At 46.5% G+C, this 18,931-nt stretch overlaps 2 protein-coding genes across 2 annotated transcripts in view; one reads left to right on the top strand and one right to left on the bottom strand.

Moving 5' to 3' along the window:
- LOC311359793 (solute carrier family 26 member 6-like) overlaps positions 1 to 544 on the top strand; it is a gene marked incomplete at its 3' end in the record, with an annotated part of 10,812 nt that extends 10,268 nt beyond the window's left edge. Inside the window, exon 19 of the mRNA XM_084479831.1 lies at positions 538 to 544. Within this exon, the coding sequence (XP_084335957.1) occupies positions 538 to 544 (7 nt within the window). The remainder of the gene's footprint in view (positions 1 to 537) is intronic.
- Positions 545 to 2,049: 1,505 nt separating this feature from the next.
- On the bottom strand, positions 2,050 to 18,320 carry LOC311360209 (sodium- and chloride-dependent creatine transporter 1). The gene is made up of 14 exons (XM_084480295.1): positions 18,260 to 18,320; positions 16,150 to 16,488; positions 12,897 to 13,028; positions 11,978 to 12,353; positions 11,562 to 11,694; positions 9,016 to 9,150; positions 8,778 to 8,881; positions 6,206 to 6,330; positions 5,310 to 5,422; positions 4,388 to 4,528; positions 3,819 to 3,921; positions 3,415 to 3,515; positions 2,872 to 3,042; positions 2,050 to 2,211 (listed from the first exon to the last, which is right to left on the bottom strand). Exons 1-14 carry the CDS (start codon positions 18,288 to 18,290, stop codon positions 2,083 to 2,085), a joined length of 2,133 nt encoding a protein of 710 aa, XP_084336421.1. The 5' UTR covers positions 18,291 to 18,320; the 3' UTR covers positions 2,050 to 2,082.
- Between the last annotated feature and the right edge of the window lie 611 nt (positions 18,321 to 18,931).

The following is an 18,931-nucleotide window of genomic DNA, read 5'->3' as shown; positions in this document are numbered from 1 at the left end:
GGTTAATGTACAATGCCCTGTCTTTGAAGCCTAAGTAGATTGGCAACTGTTACTTTTTGTGAATAGCATTTTCTAGAATAGTTGATAACCTCATTCCTCATTCCTAACCTCATTCCTTCTCCAAAATGTTCCCTCATCAGGTGTTATCACATCGTGCAATTCTTAGTTTCTGTTTCTGTTTCGAAACAACACTCCAAGAGAGCAGCACTCAGGGTTATGTCAGTGGTGTGTGGTCGATACCAGCATAGCCTGACATCCTTGTTATATTTAAGGGGTTAAGCACTTAGAATACATTTAGCTTCTACCGCTCTACAACTCTGTTTATTAGTGGTGTATTTTACAGCTATCACAGTATTAGTGGTGGTATATCTTACGCCTCTGGAAATTGGATGTTCATCATGAACAGAGGTCTTCTAAATCTCTACGATAAAGAATTATAATACCATTCATTGACAGAGCCATTTGTGTAATGTATGTTTTCATAATCCTGTAATAAGTCCATTAGTCTTCATAAGCCATACAATACTCCCATATTAGCTGTTGAAGAGCTGATTGTATTTCTGTATGTATTTTCAATGTAGATACATTAGTGTTATGAGGATAGTGATATATAATCACTGTTATTGATATGTATCAATATTCATAACAAAAAGCGAAGACATAATCACACTTAACTTTTTTTATCATATAATATAATAATAAAATGTGTCTAGTATCTAAGCTTCTACGACTACAACTACGAAAGATCTTCAGGATACCATTGAATGAGATACAAGTTCATAAAAAATATTATATTAGGGGTGTCTGTAACTGCAGAGCCAATAAAAAGGAAATGACCACATCATTTCCATCTCATCATGTCGCATCATTTATTGCTTCTTCCTTGGAATAGGATCATTCTGGGCCACAGTCATAGCTCTGCTATCCACAGTCCAATCTGACATGTTGTATCATCTCAATGTGGAAATACCCCCCCAGCCCGCGCCCCACAAACTTGTTAAACACTGATGATTCATATCCTCCTACAATACAAAGGGACACTTATATTTTCCTTTTTTTTTTTAGAAGTGGAATTCATTTTTTGTACAGCTACAATGATAAGAATACCACGGTAAAAAAAAAACGAAAGATGAGTCAAAGTTCAGTTTGACTGAACAGTGAGATGAGACGTGCCACTTTTAATCAACACGTACGCAGTCGGACACACGTAAGCACAAGGTACATCACTGGTGCACATGTAAACACTGCAGATGCAGGCAACACACCTCATACACACACCCACACACATGCACGCACACACTCACGCGCACACACACACACACACACACACCTATACACACACCCACAGGTATGTGCACACGCCCACACGGACCCACCTACACAACCACACACACACACACACACACACACACACACAAACCCATACACACACACACTTTTAATGTTAAACACTTAGGGCTTTCATGGGGTTAGTTTGACTACATGGTTTAATTTGTCTTTTTTCTTCCACATGCATCCAGCACCAGGCGTGCCTCTGTCGGGTCGGGACGGACGAGGTTGTCGTTTGGCCAGCGGCGGCGGCGGCGGCTGCGGCGAGCTAGGGGGCGCAACGGATGTAAGGCGAGAGGCGGGGCGTTCACATTGCGGCAATAATCGGACGACGACACGTCAAAAAACTCACAGGACGAGACGGGGACGAGACGGCACTAGAAGGCGGGGTGCAAAGAGCGGGCGGAATGAAGAGCGGCGAGGTAGAGTGACTGGAGAGAGCAGAGCGTGAGGAGGGACATTACACCTGTTGGTTTCTCTCTGTCTGTCTGTCTGGCGCACAGTCTGGCTGTGGAGGACGGTTCTTCTGCCATCTGGTCTTTGGTCCAATACTTTTTTTTTCTTTTCTTCTTCCTTCATTGTGGGACCATAGGGGGAATGGGCGGGCACGGGGGGGGGGGGGGCGGGGGATGATTGATTGGATTGCTCCTGGCGCTCGGTGGACCTCTGTGGGTTTCTGCGGTTTTCTGCGGTTATACTGAGGGGGGGGGGGGGCTGGGGGCGGGATGCTTGTTTTCGGTTGGAGGCTGATGGTTAGATGACACTTTCGAAGTGCAGCGAGCTCTTGGCGCCTGCAGGGGGCAGCAGTTTGGCCTCGGACTCTGGGGCCAGGTACTCCATGTGGTGTCGGCCCCACACCGGCGTGGTCAGGTGCTGCCACCGCTGAGGGGAGAGACCACAAGCCAGTCAGCCATGTTATTGTTACTCTGGAGAGGGTTGGGCCAGAAGGAGGAGCTAATCAGAACCTTTTTTGTTTAAAATTCAGTATTCAGTTAAATCTAAAAGCCACACTTGAGTCTCCTAGTCGCACATGGAGAGTGGTTTGACCAATCACAATGATTCAGGATGCTGAATATCCGATTGGCTGAAACCCCAATCCTCCCTGCAGTAGAGTGGTAGGGAACTCCAGGGTCTAGGGTCTTCTACGCCATGTCGCCATGTTTATTCATAGTCGCAGGGTTCCTATTAGTAAAACTCTGCCGGGGTGTCCTTGAGCAGCACACTGGCTGAGACCTTGTGTCAGCAGCCTCCACCATGGCTGTGTGATTATGAATGGACTGATCCGAGGCATCGCTCTGAGCGGCCTTCTGTTTTACTCACCATATTGAACGCTGGCAGACAGTGAATGTGAACGCTTTGCACACTGCAGCACCGTCTGAAGGAAGTCAACACGACATGACACAGAGAGAAAGAGAGAGAGAGAGAGAGACAGAGACAGAGAGGGAGAGAGAGAGAGCAAGAGAGAGAGACAGAGAGAGACAGAGAGTCAGAGAGAGAGAGAGAGAGAGAGAGAGAGAGAGAGAGAGAGAGAGAGAGTCTGACCTCCCGGAAGGATCCTTTGCAGCGCAGCAGCTTGTAGGCGACGGTGATGGGGATGCAGAGCATGGAGGACAGCGCCAGGCACCAGCCCAGCGCCTCGCCCCACCAGGGGTACGTGTACGCCGTGTTGTAGGTCAGACGCTTGTAGTTCACCACGTGGAACAGGAACACTGCCTGCGGGGGGGGGGCGTCCCAAAGTGTGAGCGGTGGACGAACGACAAAAAATGAAAAAGGCTTTTGTGTTGACTGTTGTATTGGTGATGAGTTATCAGGCAGGTGGTGACTGCCACACTCCACCCAGAGTACGGTACAGTGCAGAGCAGGTAGGAGTCAGGCTCCACCGTGCCGACAGACTCTTTCAGCTGGGAGCCAAACGTCCCGACGACCTGGCCTGTCCTTCCCCCTTTTGTATGCCGTTGTATCTATATCTGTGTTGCTGTGATAGGTGCACATATAAATGCGTGCATCTGTGTGTGTGTGTGTGTGTGTGTGCGTGCGTGCGTGCGTGCGTGCGTGCGTGCGTGCGTGTGTGTGTGTGAGACTTACCACACAGACCAGAGGGGTGATGTAAGACCAGCACCACTTCATGTAGGGTAGGGGGCGATAGCCGATCATGCGGGCCACGTCGTCCATGAAGCGGTCGGCACCTGGGGGGGGGAGAGAAAGGGAGAGGGGGAGAGAAAGAGAGAGAGAGAGAAATAGAGAGAGAGGGAGAGGGAGAGTGAGAGAGAGTGAGAGAAAGTGAGAGAGAGAGAGAGAGAGAGAGAGAGAGAGGGGGGAGAGAAAGAGAGAGAGGGGGAGAGAAACAGAGAGAGAGAGGGAGAAAGAAAGAGAGAGAAAGTGAGAGGGAGAGAGAGAGAAAGAGAGCGAGTGATAAGGACAGCTGTTGTGTTGATGAAGGTGTTACGTGTGTGTTTGTGTGTATGTGTCGGGGGTCTTGGGGGTCTTACCGTACACCCAGGCCACTACCACACACTCCCAGAAGGCCTGCCACAGGAGGGTGATGCCACTGGCCGAGTAGTAGTCAAACAGCTGGAACACATACATACCTCCCTGCAAACACACACACACACACACACACACACACACACACACACACACACACACACACACACACACACAGACAGACAAACACAAATACAAAGACAGACAGAGGCACACACACACACACACACACACACACACACGTCATCACTTTTAATCCTTTTAATATTTCATGGGTGACCCATTTCCCAGGCTGGCTCCTCTGCCTCCTCCCTCTCTACCATAAATTTCCCCCTCCCTTTCTTAATCTCCTGCTAGGAATACATATCGATAACATTCAAAAAAACAAATATGGACTTCTTATTTCAGTGCTTCAGGAGCTTCCACGTCTTCCCTCAAAAGCCGTTACAGTTTCATGTCAGCCAAACGTGGCAGTTGTGTGTTGTGAAATACTGTGGTCTGGTGAGATTGCCTTGGTTAGCTGCAATGATCACTAAAAAACACGTGTGTAGCAGTCTGAGCAGCTGAGCGTTACCTCCGTGACCATGGACATGTCGATGAGGAAGCAGGTGAAGCAACAGACGGCCACCACCACCTCTCGCCTCACGGAGCCCAGCGCCGACTTTGGGGGCAGCATGTCTATGATGCCTGTTATCAAGCCCTCCACCCCTACGAACTGAGAGAGAGAGACATAGAGAGACAGAGAGAGAGAGAGAGAGAGAGAGAGAGAGAGAGAGAGAGAGAGAGAGAGAGAGAGAGAGAGACAGACCGGGAGCGGGGGATCAGGGAATAGAGAGAGAAAGAGAGAGAGAAAGATTGACAGATGAATGGGGGAGGGGAAGGACCGAGGGAGACAAAGTGGGAAGGACAGTAAAATAGAAGAGAGAGAGCGAGAGAGAGAGAGAGAGAGAATGTACAAGATAATAATCATTCAGCTGTTTTGAGATCTTTCCTACGAATGAAAGCACAGTCCCTTGTGGTGGTGGTGGGAGAGTGCAGCGAGGGAGATGGACGGAAGACAAGTGGAGGATTGGAAAGTGAGTGAGAGAGAATGAGTGAGTTGACACAACAGAAGACACACAGCCTCTGTTGGGAGGCAGACAGAGGCTCATTGACAAATCCATGGCTTACACAACAATGGATGTTGGCACACCGGATACCATACGCACAGACACACGCGCACACACACATATACAGACAGACATACACACACGACACGCGTACCAAGCAATGAGTTATTAAAAAATTGGTCACTGAGACAACCAATTGTTTGTGTATGAATGTAACAAAGAAAAAACTGATGCCAGCTAGTAAGTGTGTCTATTCTCAACAAAAGCTACCAAGTATGGTATTGAAATGAGAGATGAAAGGTTCTGGTAACAGAAAATTTTAATAAATCCTTCTCTGCTTTCAATGGAAGGTGTGAATACAAAATGAACGAGTTTTGTGTGTTTTACCTGGCTGTCCAGTCCCAGCACGAGCAGCATGAAGAAGAATAGCGCTGCCCAGACTGGAGCCATGGGCATCAAGGTGACAGCCTTAGGATAAGCGATGAAGGCCAAGCCCGGACCTGCAGATTAAGTTAAAGGTTAAAATCTGAAATTCCTTCTCACTACTGACCCCTCTGGCCTGTAAGTGAACTGCAGCCCTCAAGAGCTTGTGCATTCAAAGCACTCGTGGGCTGAGACAATAACAACCATAAACTAAACCAGTTATAGATATATATATATAAACGTTTTAGAAATTAAAAAAGTAATGAAAGAACAGACATGTTTGGCACTATCCACACTTTGGCATCACTTCCTTCCCTTTCCCCTTTTTAGAGATCAGCTAACATGCTGTTCTAGGCAATATATAAAGGCGTACGTTTAAAGGGATATGCCGAGATAACTGTAATATCTGGTGCTAAATTCCAAATCCCTCAAGGGGAGCTCTCTGGGTTAGCATTTGCTTCTGTTAGCACCTTCCATTGAACGACAGTATTATATTTTGAGGTACAGTAGCATAACCCTTTTACATGTGACGGGAATACACTTTTAATTACTGTCCAAAGACATCCAATTACTTCAGAATAGTCACTTAATCAAAACGAGTGCCAGTAACCACACAACAAGCTTGTAGTTGAACTAGAAACACAGAGATAATTGAGCACCTCCCTCGGCCCTGTGATTATAAATCTACCACCCATTGAAATGTGCCGCAACTCAATGGAAGCGGCTTACAGAAAGCAAACACTGAAACCAACTCCCCTTCTGGCCGCACAATGATGACCTGGAACTAATACACTCGTCTGAATCTGGGAGAGCCAGGCAAACGGCAGTTTTCCCAGTAGGGTGGTTAGGGGTGTTCTTACCGCTCTCTGCTACCTTGCTGATGTCCACTCCTTGTTCTGCGGCCATGAAGCCCAGCACGGAAAACACCACAAAGCCAGCAAAGAAACTGGTCCCGCTGTTGATGAAAGCCAGCACAAATGCATCCCTATGGAGAGAGAAAGGGAGAGGGAGAGAGAGAGAGAGATAATGTAATGGAGCTATTACAGTAAGCTTTTAGAAGATGCTATTGACATTAGGGGAGACAGGAGCATTCACAATAGGAGAAGTGGACGGGCGTTGGGGTAATATATGGACGAGGGAGATCAATAGTCATAGTGTGTGTGTGTGTGTGTGTGTGTGTGTGTGTGTGGACGGATCAGGTGAAGAGTAGAGTCACAAACGCTGGCAGGAGTAGCCTTCAGGTGGGCGGGGGGGGTCAGATGAGGAAAGAGCACTCTATTCAATGGCTCTCCTACGGAAGGGTCGGGCCTAAATGCCCCAAAAAACGGAAAAACCACGGCTCAGTTATTTGAACACACACACATGAGTGTGACTCACGGGGCAATGTCACGCCTGTGTCACAGTCTTTATCCTGACAACCCCTTTACGTGGAAAAATAAATAGTATTTGCGGAATTACCGGCCAAGAATAGAGCTGGGCTGGTTATTTGGGTTGTGCATAAACATCTGCCTGACCTGAATAGCTGCAGCAACGCAGTGCAGCAGTAGCAGTGGCCGATGCAGAAGCAGCAGCACCAGCAGCAGCTGTCTTAGGCTTTAACTCAACAGAGTGAATTGTAAGGCTCCATTAGTGACAGGCTAGACCTTTAGTGACACTGAATGAGTCACTGAGTGAGACAATGGAGGACTAGGAGCGATCTCCACAGTGGTCAATAGAGCTGGAGGGAGACCAGGATACCGCAGTGGGAGTTGCACGGTGAGAGAGAGGGAGGGAGGGAGAGAGAAAGAGAGAGAGAGAGAGGCCAATCGTCCTCTAACTTCCTATTTCGGGCAAAAAGAGAAATAGCCAAGGGGAAGAATCTTTCTGGGACTAGTTTAGCAGAGCGCCAGGATCAGGTGGTTCGATGTATCAACTAAAATAAAGAGCTCCGATATTCTAGTGGAGCTGCCAAACAGCTGTATCATGTTATGGTCAGACTGTTTACATACCTCTTCTACTTCTGTCTAAACAAATGCAATTACATTGCACTCCCTGCTGAAGAAATAATGGGGAGGGCATGGGCAGCTAAACACTATTTTACTACTTCAATGAGCTTCTCACTAATATGATGGAGTGGCAGCTTTTCAAGAACTATTAATGTGGCTTCATTTGAAGAAGAGAAATATCTAGATTTAGTTTGAAGTTTTTTGTGTTCCTGTTGTATCTAGGTTAAAAAAACCCATCTGTTTACATGAAGACACGACATGCTCAAAACCATCTCAGCCTGTTTACACGTAGGGGGAGTTTACGAGAGATCACCGCGGTATAATATGGCTACACATACACACACAGGTTTCAGATTTGTGCAAGTCGTATATATTTTATTTCTGAACTCCAAGAATAGGCAGAGACATAGCGAATGTGGTGTTCTGGTTTCCATTACTTCTGCAAATCATGTTTAATATTAGAAAAGTCTAGGACTCTTAGAATCATGAGAAAGGTCGACAATGTTCCAGGAACATTTGCAGTTGACCGCCCTCTTGTATTCTATTGCTTGACATTGGGGCTAGATGAAAGTCATCAGTCTAGATCGAAGGCCATACAGAGTACAAAAAAGACAACTTTGACCATGAAGTTCAGACTAGACCAGTGATCCAGCTGGAACTAAAACAACCAGAACGGAAAAGATAATCATGTTTTATTTAATAGAAATATGAATAATAAATTATATTACTTGAAGTCCATATTGATCTCGGGATAACTAAACTCCTCGTCTCATACTAATGTTCTATAGTGCCTCAGGGAGAGGACCTATACAGCCAGCCAAGTCAAACATTTACGTCATTGTCTGGAAATAAAACACTATTATTTATTTGTTTAGTCTTAAAGAAACCTAAAGTGAATGTGTAAGATTGAGCCCATTCCCAGTTATTAGGCGGGAGAAAAAATAACAATAACATGGTTATATCCTCTCTTTCACTGCTAATATTGTTCAAATCACTATCGTTCAGCATTGACTAAAGGTATGTCCAGGTATTGTTAACCTACGAGCTAGTCTAAATGTCCTTAGAGTTGTGCATTTATTAGCAAAATAAATTTGGGCCAAAACCAACACACAAAGATCTGATATTTTTGTGCCAAACCAACACACACATTCTGATCTTTTGAACACATAAAGTAGGATTATTTAATCCTATTTAACCAAATTCTACCCCACCGAGCTTCTACCACACAAACATGAACTATCTGGAAGCAATATTTTCTCTTTGTTCTCCTCAAATGAAGAGAAAGTCAACGTCATGTTTCTAAACATATTTTACCCCCACCCCCCATGAGTGAAAATGACTATCAATAGAAAATAATCCCATTGAATAAAAGAACCAATCATTTCTAATCCTTAAACCTGTGAGCATCCCGCTACTGTTGTGTCAGTCTGTCTCTGGTGTCACTCACTGGTAACAGTTGTTGTGGAAGCGGTTGTAGCTGCCGAGCGCGGTCAGAGCACCCAGTCCGATGGCGTACGAGAAGAAAATCTGAGTGCCTGCGTCGATCCATACCTGAAACACAAACACAGGCGTGAGGAAAGACATTTCCTCCCCTGAGCGGTTGATCGTTTAGTTTTATTATTACTTCACTTGAAAATGCAAGGGACATGTTGACGCTACACAGCAAGCTAGTAGAGAACCCATACTTGTGCTTCTCCCAGTTTGGACCAATCGGGCTTCAAGTAGAAGACGATACCGTCCCAGGCCCCCGGTAGAGTGATTCCATGGGCCAACAGGACCACCAGAACCACGTAGGGGAAAAGTGCTGTAAAATAGACCACCTGCAGAAAGACAGGGAGACAGAGTGTACAGTCAACATATGCTCACTATATCTCAGCGTAGACAGAGTACACTGTATAAGGCCTTCTTAAGCTAGTTTAGCAAAACACTGCAAACCAAAACGTTGACTCATTGCATCAAGGAGATTAGTCGGGGTGGGAGATGAATTTTGTGTGGGACGGCTGCATAGCTTATGACCTCTCCAGTCTTTTAAGCCAAATGACCTTGCAGTCCTGAGCCAGCTCTGTCCAACGCTAATAGTGCACGCATGCTTGCTATGTTTCCTTGAACAAAGTAGTATGAACTTATGATCGTGCATATGTTCTATGCCATAGATGCTAATGTGTAAATATTGATAGAAATTATATATTTTTTTAATAATTCAACCCTTATGTAATGTGTGTTTCTAAGTATTTGTGGAGTTATGCAGAGAAAGCAGTGTCCGGCCAGCCAACGGAAACAGTGTTCCGCTTTGTCAGCATGATAGGACCCAGGGGGGAAAAGGGCACAACATTTTTGCCTTGATCTAAGGTGACCAGTAAAGCCCCTTTAGCACATCAACATGGGAGAAAGTTATTAATCCTCTTAGTAGAGACTAGCTCCACCCTTCCTCACATCCCCACATGTACGCATGCACACACACACACTCACGTACACACTACACACACACACACACAGACACAGACACACACGTACACACACACACACACACACACACACGCACGTACACACAGAGACACACACACACACACACACACACACACACACAAACACACTCATATACACACACACACACACACACACACACACACACACACACACACACACACACACACACAGAAACAGACACAGTAAGCATTAGTATTTGGCAAAGCAGATACCCATATACAATTACATGACAATAAATTACATTATATCAAACAAAACACTGATGTGATTATATCTGCATGCAATGGGTCAATTTTTGAGAATGAATGGTTAACTGTAGACTATGCTCACACAATGTTATGTGTACCCTGGATGGAAAAGGATTAACAACAAGACAAGTGGCCTAGGCTACAACCTGAATGTGAGTATAAGCCTGTTATTTCAAAATACTCAAATAAACAAATTACACAGCTTAAAATAAAAGATAATATGAGGAGAGATAGGGTACGTGCAAAAGGAAGCTTTACTGAAGGAAACCAGGCAGGCAGAAATGAACCCATTACAAACAAGGAACCGACAGACCGGTGCAGGAACTACATAAATACATGGAATGCAGCTGAACACAATTTGAACCTGTGTTAACTTATTAACACAGGGGACAAACATTATACCAAAAACACAGAGGCAAGACAGGTAGTGAATGGGGTTGGGGCAGGATTGACACATAAGGTGCAGTCACACTCGGGTTTTGCCAAGTGAACCAATGTATTTCCAATAGCACTCGGCGCTGAAAGGCAAAGTTCGGAGGAACCGAGGACGGCGACGCAAAGCGAGCCAAAGGGTATGAAGGAAGCAACAGGGGCTGTGGGAAAAAGTTACAAATGTCCCTACTTTTTGGTTTAGATCGCGAGGCGTCAACCAATAACGATGCGTTTGCTGTGAAACCTAATTTAAAGGTAGACCGGGTAAACATAGATGTTTTACTTTCATCACACGACCTTCAAGCAATACGAAAAGACTACAGAGACCTAATAAAGATTAAGAATGCATACTGGTTGCGGAAAATGTTTCAAGAAGATTCATAGACACACTACAGGGACACACTTCAAACACTACAGGGACTTTAAGCACAGCATTGTGTGCTTGTGTGCAGACAGTGGCAATATGAATAACTGGGATGAGCTGTTATTATGTTCCAACACAGAACCAGTGCAAGATGCAGTTTTATGAATGAAATAAATGTCATAATAACGAACATATTCATCAGTCGTCTATATTAACATCACACACAATGTTGGCAAAGAAACTGAACTACGCAATTGAATATAATCCGGCAGATCATGGTGTCTTTACTGAAATGAACTGAAGGGATTCACGTCTATACGATACACCTCCGGAACGACGAGAATAGAGCTGAGTACGGCGAAGCCAAGAACTTGGCCGTCAATGACTGCTAGTGTGAGTGAACCAACACTGGGTTAGTCAACTAAGGTGTGGGGCTAAACCGTGAATGTATCCTTTAGGGGTTTTGGAGCTGGAGGGTAAGCCAAATGGAAAAAAGTAGAACAAAAATTCCCCAAGCTTAAGTTGATGCTGCGCAGCAAATAATGCCGATGCACTCTGTGAACCTGTGCAGGAAAACCATAGCACTTAGCCATAATACACTACGCACAGACACGTACGCATAGACACAGGTACGCACAGACACACGGACACATACACATACACACATACACGCACACATACACACACACACTGGGCTCACCTTGCCGGTGGACTTGACTCCCTTCCATATGCAGAAGTAAACAATGACCCAGGTGGCAATGAGACACAAGACCATGTGAAAGCTGATGTCCCCAGGCTCTTCCAGCCCACTGGACAGACGAAGCACCTTGCGCCTTTTTGGACGGACGGGGGGACGGACGGACAGGGTGGGGGGTGGGGGGGGGGGGGGGGGGAGGGAAGGGGGGGGACACAACGGATGTGTTGATGTTAGCGAAGCAGAAAACCATACCAAATCAAATCAAAGTAAGAAATTTAAAAAAAAAACGAAAATAAGAAAATGTTAAAAGATGAGCCACCTAAAGCCTGGTCAACCCTTAAGCTAACTCTCCTCGGTGGCGGGCGCCCGAGGAGCGGCAAGACTCGGAGAGGAGAGGAGGAGGAGGAGGAGGAACGTACTCCCAGAACTCGATGACCGGCGAGCGCATGCCCTCCACGTCGCTGCAGGTGCCGTTGAAGAGGAGCTGGGCGGCGGACAGGTTGAACGGCGCGGGGGCCGCGGACGGGAGGAGGAGGGCGGAGGAGGAGGAGGAGGAGGAGGGGGAGGACGTGCCGTTGAAGGCCGTCGACTGGCCGCCGGTGCCGATGCCCATGCGGCTGTAGCAGGCCCGGCGGAAGTCCTGCGTGCAGTTGGGCGTGTTCCAGGGGTGGCCGCAGGTGGCCCAGGGCAGGGGGCTGCTGAAGGAGTGCAGGAGGAAGTACAGGGCCCACACCAGGATCATGATGTAGTAGGTGTTGCAGAAGAACACGATCACCATGGACGCCAGGCCCAGACCTGACCGGCAGAGGGAGGACGAGTGTGTGCAGGGGGAGGGAGAGAGAGAGAGAGAGAGAGAGAGAGAGAGAGAGAGAGAGAGAGAGAGAGAGAGAGAGAGAGAGAGAGAGAGAGAGAGATGGTGTTGGGAGGGAGGGAGAATGAGAGAATGTTAGAGGGAAAATGAAGAGGAGGAGGGATTGAGAGAGAACAGAGACAGAGACAGAGAGAGAGAGAGAGAGAGAGAGAGAGAGAGAGAGAGAGAGAGAGAGAGAGAGAGAAAAATATAGATAGTTTAGAGAGTATCGAAAGAGACAGGGAGACAGTTGTGTGAAGGTGTGTGTGTGTGGGGGGAACAGGGCGGTGAGAAGGCTGTGTCAAAGTGGGAATAAGCGAGCAGTGTAGGCATGATGGAACATTCCTGCATCAATACACCCTCTCACACACACACAAACACACACACACACACGAACACACACACACACACACACACACACACACACACACACACACAAACCCCCTCACAAACACATGTTGATCACAGAATGACGCAGCAGAGCGTACCTTTAAAGAGGGGTGCTATGTTCCAGGCAGAGACACCCCCCTGCTTCATGAACTGGCCCAGAGCGATCTCCAGGAAGAACACAGGGATGCCCCCGATGAATACCGTCAGCATGTAGGGAATGAGGAACACACCTTCCAATCATGCAGAATAAGTAAACACACACACACACATACACAGAAACATACACACACATACACACACACACACGCACAAGGTCAGGTCAATTTCATGAAGCCATTTATCCCAATTAAGGCCTTAAAGGGATCACCTTCCATATTCAGAGGAGATTTTAGAAGTGTAATAGCTACCGGACGGGCAGAGACAGGCTCCTACATTCCCTCACATTAGGACAATATTCAGTCATCCACACACCATTTTACAAACTATTCAAACATAATAAAGAATAATAAGGAGGCTAAGGTTTTACCGTGTAATACTGTGTCTCCAAAACAGTACTTATTCAGTACTATACTGTCTTACTGTATAGTACTTACTGTCTTCACTCGTTGTCAAGATAGTATTCGATGATAATCACTAAGATGCTTTTCAGTGTATTTTATTAAATGTTGTTACTTTTGAATATTAAGATAAATAGATGGGAAAACAGAGAGAGAAAGAGGGAGAGAGAGAGAGCGAGCTTGGTGAGAGACAGCCCATGCTGCTGAGTGCGTGTGTCTGACTGCAGAATCAATAAAATCGACTTCCATAACTATTGTTGTCTTTAGGTCTGCAGGAAGGAGAGGGGAATCAATTCTTCACTTTACGTTATTTTTAACACATGGCTAGTGCTACCTTAAAGAGACTCTACATGCCGCCATGTGAAGTCCAGCTCCGGCGCAGTCAAGCTCATTCTGACAACAAGAAAGCGATTCACTTTCAGAGCGACTCAGTTGCAGCTAAGATGGCCCCAGCTACGCCCCTTGTAGGGTTCCAGCTGTAATCTCGGTCCATTTAGTTTCTACCGCGTCAGCCAATGCTGCATTTAAACGCATGCATTTCCAAGCAAGTCGACACATGCACAAGGACACCCACTTGACATAGATAGCACCAGACACGGAGGAAGGCTGGTGGGACAAGGACAAAGATAAGATGATCCACAGAGAGAGAGAGAGAGAGAAAGAGAGAGAGAGAGAGGGTGAGGACAACCGCATTGTCTCTCGCTCCTTGAGTTATGGCACTTGTCCTTGAGTGAGGAGATGTTAGCAGCACATTAGGGCGATGGACAGAGATGGTGATTGCTGCCGGGAATACATAACACACAGATATGCCCTATGTTATAGTCTGCCTGGTTTTTCTATTTACAGAACATTTCCGAAGGGTATGTCCTATAAATCCTCACACTGAAGGCACCAACAACAAGATCATAATGAGAACAGGAAAGGAGATGAATGGGTACTTATGACGATATCATTTAACCCAATAAATGATATGTGAGTGGTGCCAACACAGTGCGCAGTTAGGGGAGGTGGGGGGCAGTCATGTGACTCAAGAGAGTGCGTTATGTAGAATGGATGAGAAAATGGACCGGGTAGAAGGGTAAAATAGAGGACGTGGAAAAACGGAGCAACAATGTCGAAGAAATGACAAAGCAGAATTGAAGATCAATATGGCATCCTATAAACATGGATCATTACTGCGTGGAGATGTTTTGCTCTCTCTGGTCGCTCTCTTTCTCTCTCTCTCGCTGTCTCTCATTCAGTCTCCTGTACTCCCTCTTTATCCGTGGGCAAAAGGCTGTAGCCTTATATGGAAACATTTGTGACAGCGTTTGTGACCATACAATCTCTCATTCCCCACGCGCACCGACAGAGAGAGTTACGCGGGAGAGATAAATATATAGCAAAGAGATGCACCGGCAGGCGTGCATGTACGGGAGGAGGGCATTCCGCATCGCTTTTGTTGACATACATAAAACGCAGGCTACATATGCAAGGAACCCAATCCGTAATAGGCTTTCACAAATCCTCTCCCTGGCCATTACCCGGACTGGTCACAACAACGCTTTTGTGAAATGAATAATGGCGCCTCCTGGAAATCAATGTTATATATCAAACGATAACTCTCTCTTGCTTCCTATCTGATATGCCGTGACCTTGTTAAGGCCACAGGCCATATCGGTGCGTACGTGACAGCCCTGCTGTTATCGCCTTGACACCACGTGTCCCAAGGTGTTTCTGATGGTCTGTTTCGCAGGAACCCAGGGAGAGACGCCCGGGTAAAGGTAGGACCATGAGGTCACAAGACATGTACGTGTGTGTGATGCGTGTGTATGTCCCATTTGCCACACCCCCGCCTCATTCCCTTATCGTCCAGCAAGCAGGAGAATGCACCTTTGTTTTGCACAGGAACCCAGGCCAGGAGCTAAGAGTGTGTGTGTGTGGGGTGGGGGGGGGGGGGAGAGGGGGTTTGTAACTAGACCATGTGAGGCAGGCCATTGTTACACGATATCAGACGGTATCTGAGTCTTTGGTCACAAGACACACAGGAGGGCAGAGCGAGGGGGAGGAGGGGCTCAGACGCGGCGTTGCTTTGCAAACAACGGCACACTCACTTTATAGTGCGTCTCTCATAAAAAAAGAAATAGGACAAAGCCCCACAGCGATAAGGAGTGAATCAAGGGCAAAGTTTGCTGCAGCCCCGAGCAGTTATTGCAGTTAAACGAGGAAAAGAACAGGAAGTAGAGAAAGGAGGGAAAACTCATTGAAGTGGTGGCAGGGATGGAGGTTGCGAGGTAGGTGAGAGAGATAGGGCCACACTGTAAAGGTAATAGTGATTGTGTGTGTTTACTGAACTTCACACTGTGACCGCCGTGAAGTAGAGGGGTGCCATGTGCATCTACGTGTTTACATTCATGTGAGCACGGCATTGGCTGCTGTGTGTCTCTAATAGCCCTGCACTCCTCCTGCCTTCTGGATCATTACTGTCCTGCGCCTTGCTTCATTTTACACAACCGGTTAGCCTCCCTTGCTTTGCATGGGAGCATAGGATAACACAACAGCATACATGGTCAAAACGCCATTTACAAAACAGCACGTACTATCAAACCAAGAGGTCCTGTCTAGCTCAACTGGTAGAGCGCTGTAATTAAACTGCCAGTGTTAGGGGTCAGATTCCCATTGGGCAGGATAAAAGTGTATACACTCAGTATCTCGTCCAACGCTTTGAATAAACATTTCAAATGCTGACATCCATTTGTTTGTGATGCTATTTCTGTGATATGTTAAAGGTTCTTCTGGTCCCCAGGAAGCTCACCTCCTCCGTTCTTGTAGCAGAGGTAGGGGAAGCGCCACACGTTGCCCAGGCCCACGGCGAAGCCCACACAGGACATGATGAAGTCCATCTGACGAGTCCACGTCTCTCTCTCCACCTCTGGCAGCGCCGAGCTGGCCACCGCACCCGGTCCTGCCGCCACCACCACCGTTGCGCCATCCTGGCTCTGGGGTGGGGGCACCCCCCCACCGTCTCCTCCACTCTCCTCCGCACCCCCAGCGGTCCCTCCACCAGGGATGGGCACGAGGGCCCGAGCCGATCCGTCTTCGGGCTCCTCTTCAGGTGGTATGCCAACCTCCACCTGGGTGAGGCCGATGTCATCTACACAGGGGGAGGGGGAGAGGGAAAAATGGAGAAAGAAGGCATCGTGAAGGAGAATGGATGAAGCATATGCAAACATTGCACCAAAGAATGTGTTTTCAAAAAAACAAAAAACAAACTCATTATTATCACACTCATACATGTCTGTTTTCTTCTACTGGATATCTGAAAAACAAAGGTTCAGCAATCAGGGGACCAGCATGTTTGTGACGTGCACAATAATTAAAAAATAAATAAACCCACATTCACAAGTTATTCACCCAACTCCTATCACTCATTAGCACCACTTTGAGACCTCTATGGCAGTGATGATAGCAATTGACATTGAGATAGAGATCTAGACAGTGAAAGTGAGAGAGAGGAGCACCAGGTGACTAAGTATGTGTGTGGGTGTGCATGTGTGTGTGTGTTTGTGTACGTGTGTGTTTTGGGTTCACTGCAAGGACAGCATAGGTAGTAGCTTCAGTATACTGTTTGGATCACAACTACCCATGAAACTATATCTGATCTATTGTTGTGAGTGGGGGGTTTCCATACCCACTTTGACATGTGAGCAGAATTCCATTTCAGTTATTTTCCAATCATATATAAGGCAACACTGTCGTCGGTGAGTCAGAGACGCTCCCACATCTTAGCTCTGTCTCTCTCTGTCCCTCTCTCTCTCACTCTCTGACACACTCTCTCAGTATCTCTCTCTCTCTCTCTCTGTCTGTCCCTCCCTCTCTCTCCCGGACAAAGTGATTTGTGTGCTGCGGTAGAATACAGCAAGCGGCATTCGAAAGGTGTCCAGGCTAGCTCTTCTGTCACGTACACAAGCAGCCATGCTCCGAATCGTGCACAAAATCATTAATTTTAATAATCAATATCGGTGATGTTGAAGTCAAACACAGACACGCACACACAAACACATCACGCATGAACACAGAACGTGTAACTTTATCATTCATAACAATGTCGGCCACTGTGACGGATGAAAGGAAAGCAGTTTCATCCGGATTGAAGCAGACTAGGGGGGCTGGGGGATATGTGAGTAGATGGTGTGTTTGGCTGGAGATGGCATTGGAGACACTTTACAAGGTGAGGTGAGGGCTCTAGATCAATTTAGGAGCAGGTGGACAGCCCAAAACATTTAGTCAGGTTCAATTATTGAAATGTAAATACAGTATGTCTGTTCATTTGGTTAGTTCAAGTGGTTACTTTATTCAAGTTTTCCTTGTCATGGTCTATATGTCAAACACTAATAACCTTGTTGAATTAAAAACAAAAAAGTAGTCAATGAAGATTCCTTATCTGGTATCTGGCTGATCGAACCACAGAGCCTACTTATAAACTAATATGTGATCAAGCTTTAAAATCAATTGGTTTACGGTTCCAATAACATGAAAGTTGCCTCAAATGTAAGTTCTAAATTGACCTGTGAAATCTGATGTTTGAGCACAGCATGTTTCATGTTTCTCCAATGCCTTTAGTGGTGCCATCAATAAATTGCATATTGAGAGGCAGACATTTGTAATATATATTTACTATACTTATACAACAAAATGCAGTGTAGCAGGTGTTAGGCAGGTGTGAGGCAGTAAGTTTGAGTCAGGATGAGAGTGCTTTGCCATGGATAACAGCAGCCTATTGGAAACCAGTGATGAGGAATACGTGCTAAGGGGGAGGGGGAGGGGGGGGGGATACAGATATACACATAGCCCACTGTGACACAAATAAAAACATAACATAATAAAAAACATTAGCATTTTTGAATATTTACGATCTCACTTACCTTTGGTGTTATCTTCCACTTCTGGGGACATAATTTTTGAAAGGCGGCACAGATTTTGTGTTTTGACCGATAGTCAGGTCTGTATGAGCTAGTCCTATGCTGAAGCCAAGCGCCGGTGTTGGATCAAATTAACGTGGCCAGCCAATGCCCCCAAATAGCTGCAGTTCTTCAGATCTTTACTCTCTTTATTTGGTCGATTTGGGACTTCGTCTGCGGTACAAAATCGTAGTTGTTGTTTGAACAGGTTTAATTAAAATACTCGACAAGAGATGGAATTTTACAAATCGCCGCAGTGGGACGTTGTGAGGATTCAGAAGCAGTCGACGAAGCACTTGAAGGTAAGCCTGAAGAATCTCATGGATGACAGTTATATGAATAAGATAACACGCCTAAAGGGGATCGCTCTTTTGTTTGTTCTTTTCCAGAAGCCTGAAGACCTACGGTGATGCCAGTATATTGTCCTTCGCCGGGTTCTTCTGAGGCAGACGGAGAATGTGATCGTGGTTTTGGCTCCGGGCACTGAAACGGTTGGTACTGAGGGACGCCCCCCTCCCCTTGGTGAAATAGCAGGGACGTGATTGGCTGTCTGGTGGCGACTGAGCCGCATCAGCAACAAAAGCATCAGGAGCGGAGCACGTAGCCCACAGAATACAGACTCTCCAACCGAGAGCC

Source organism: Micromesistius poutassou, assembly GCF_964030765.1.
Source record: "Micromesistius poutassou genome assembly, chromosome: 15".
NCBI lineage: Eukaryota > Metazoa > Chordata > Actinopteri > Gadiformes > Gadidae > Micromesistius > Micromesistius poutassou.
The sequence above is the reverse complement of the archived record's forward strand: the minus strand, read 5'-3'. Positions and strand labels throughout refer to the sequence as shown.

What these genes read in the sequence shown, in the direction of transcription:
- LOC311360209 (XM_084480295.1), bottom strand. Translation starts at nt 18,290, where the DNA reads ATGTCCCCAGAAGTGGAAGATAACACCAAAG. An exon ending in AGTGGAAGATAACACCAAAG is followed by an intron (nt 16,489 to 18,259) that starts GTAAGTGAGATC and finishes CCCCCTGTGTAG; the next exon opens with ATGACATCGGCCTCACCCAG. An exon ending in GGTAGTGGCCTGGGTGTACG is followed by an intron (nt 3,516 to 3,818) that starts GTAAGACCCCCA and finishes TCCCCCCCCCAG; the next exon opens with GTGCCGACCGCTTCATGGAC.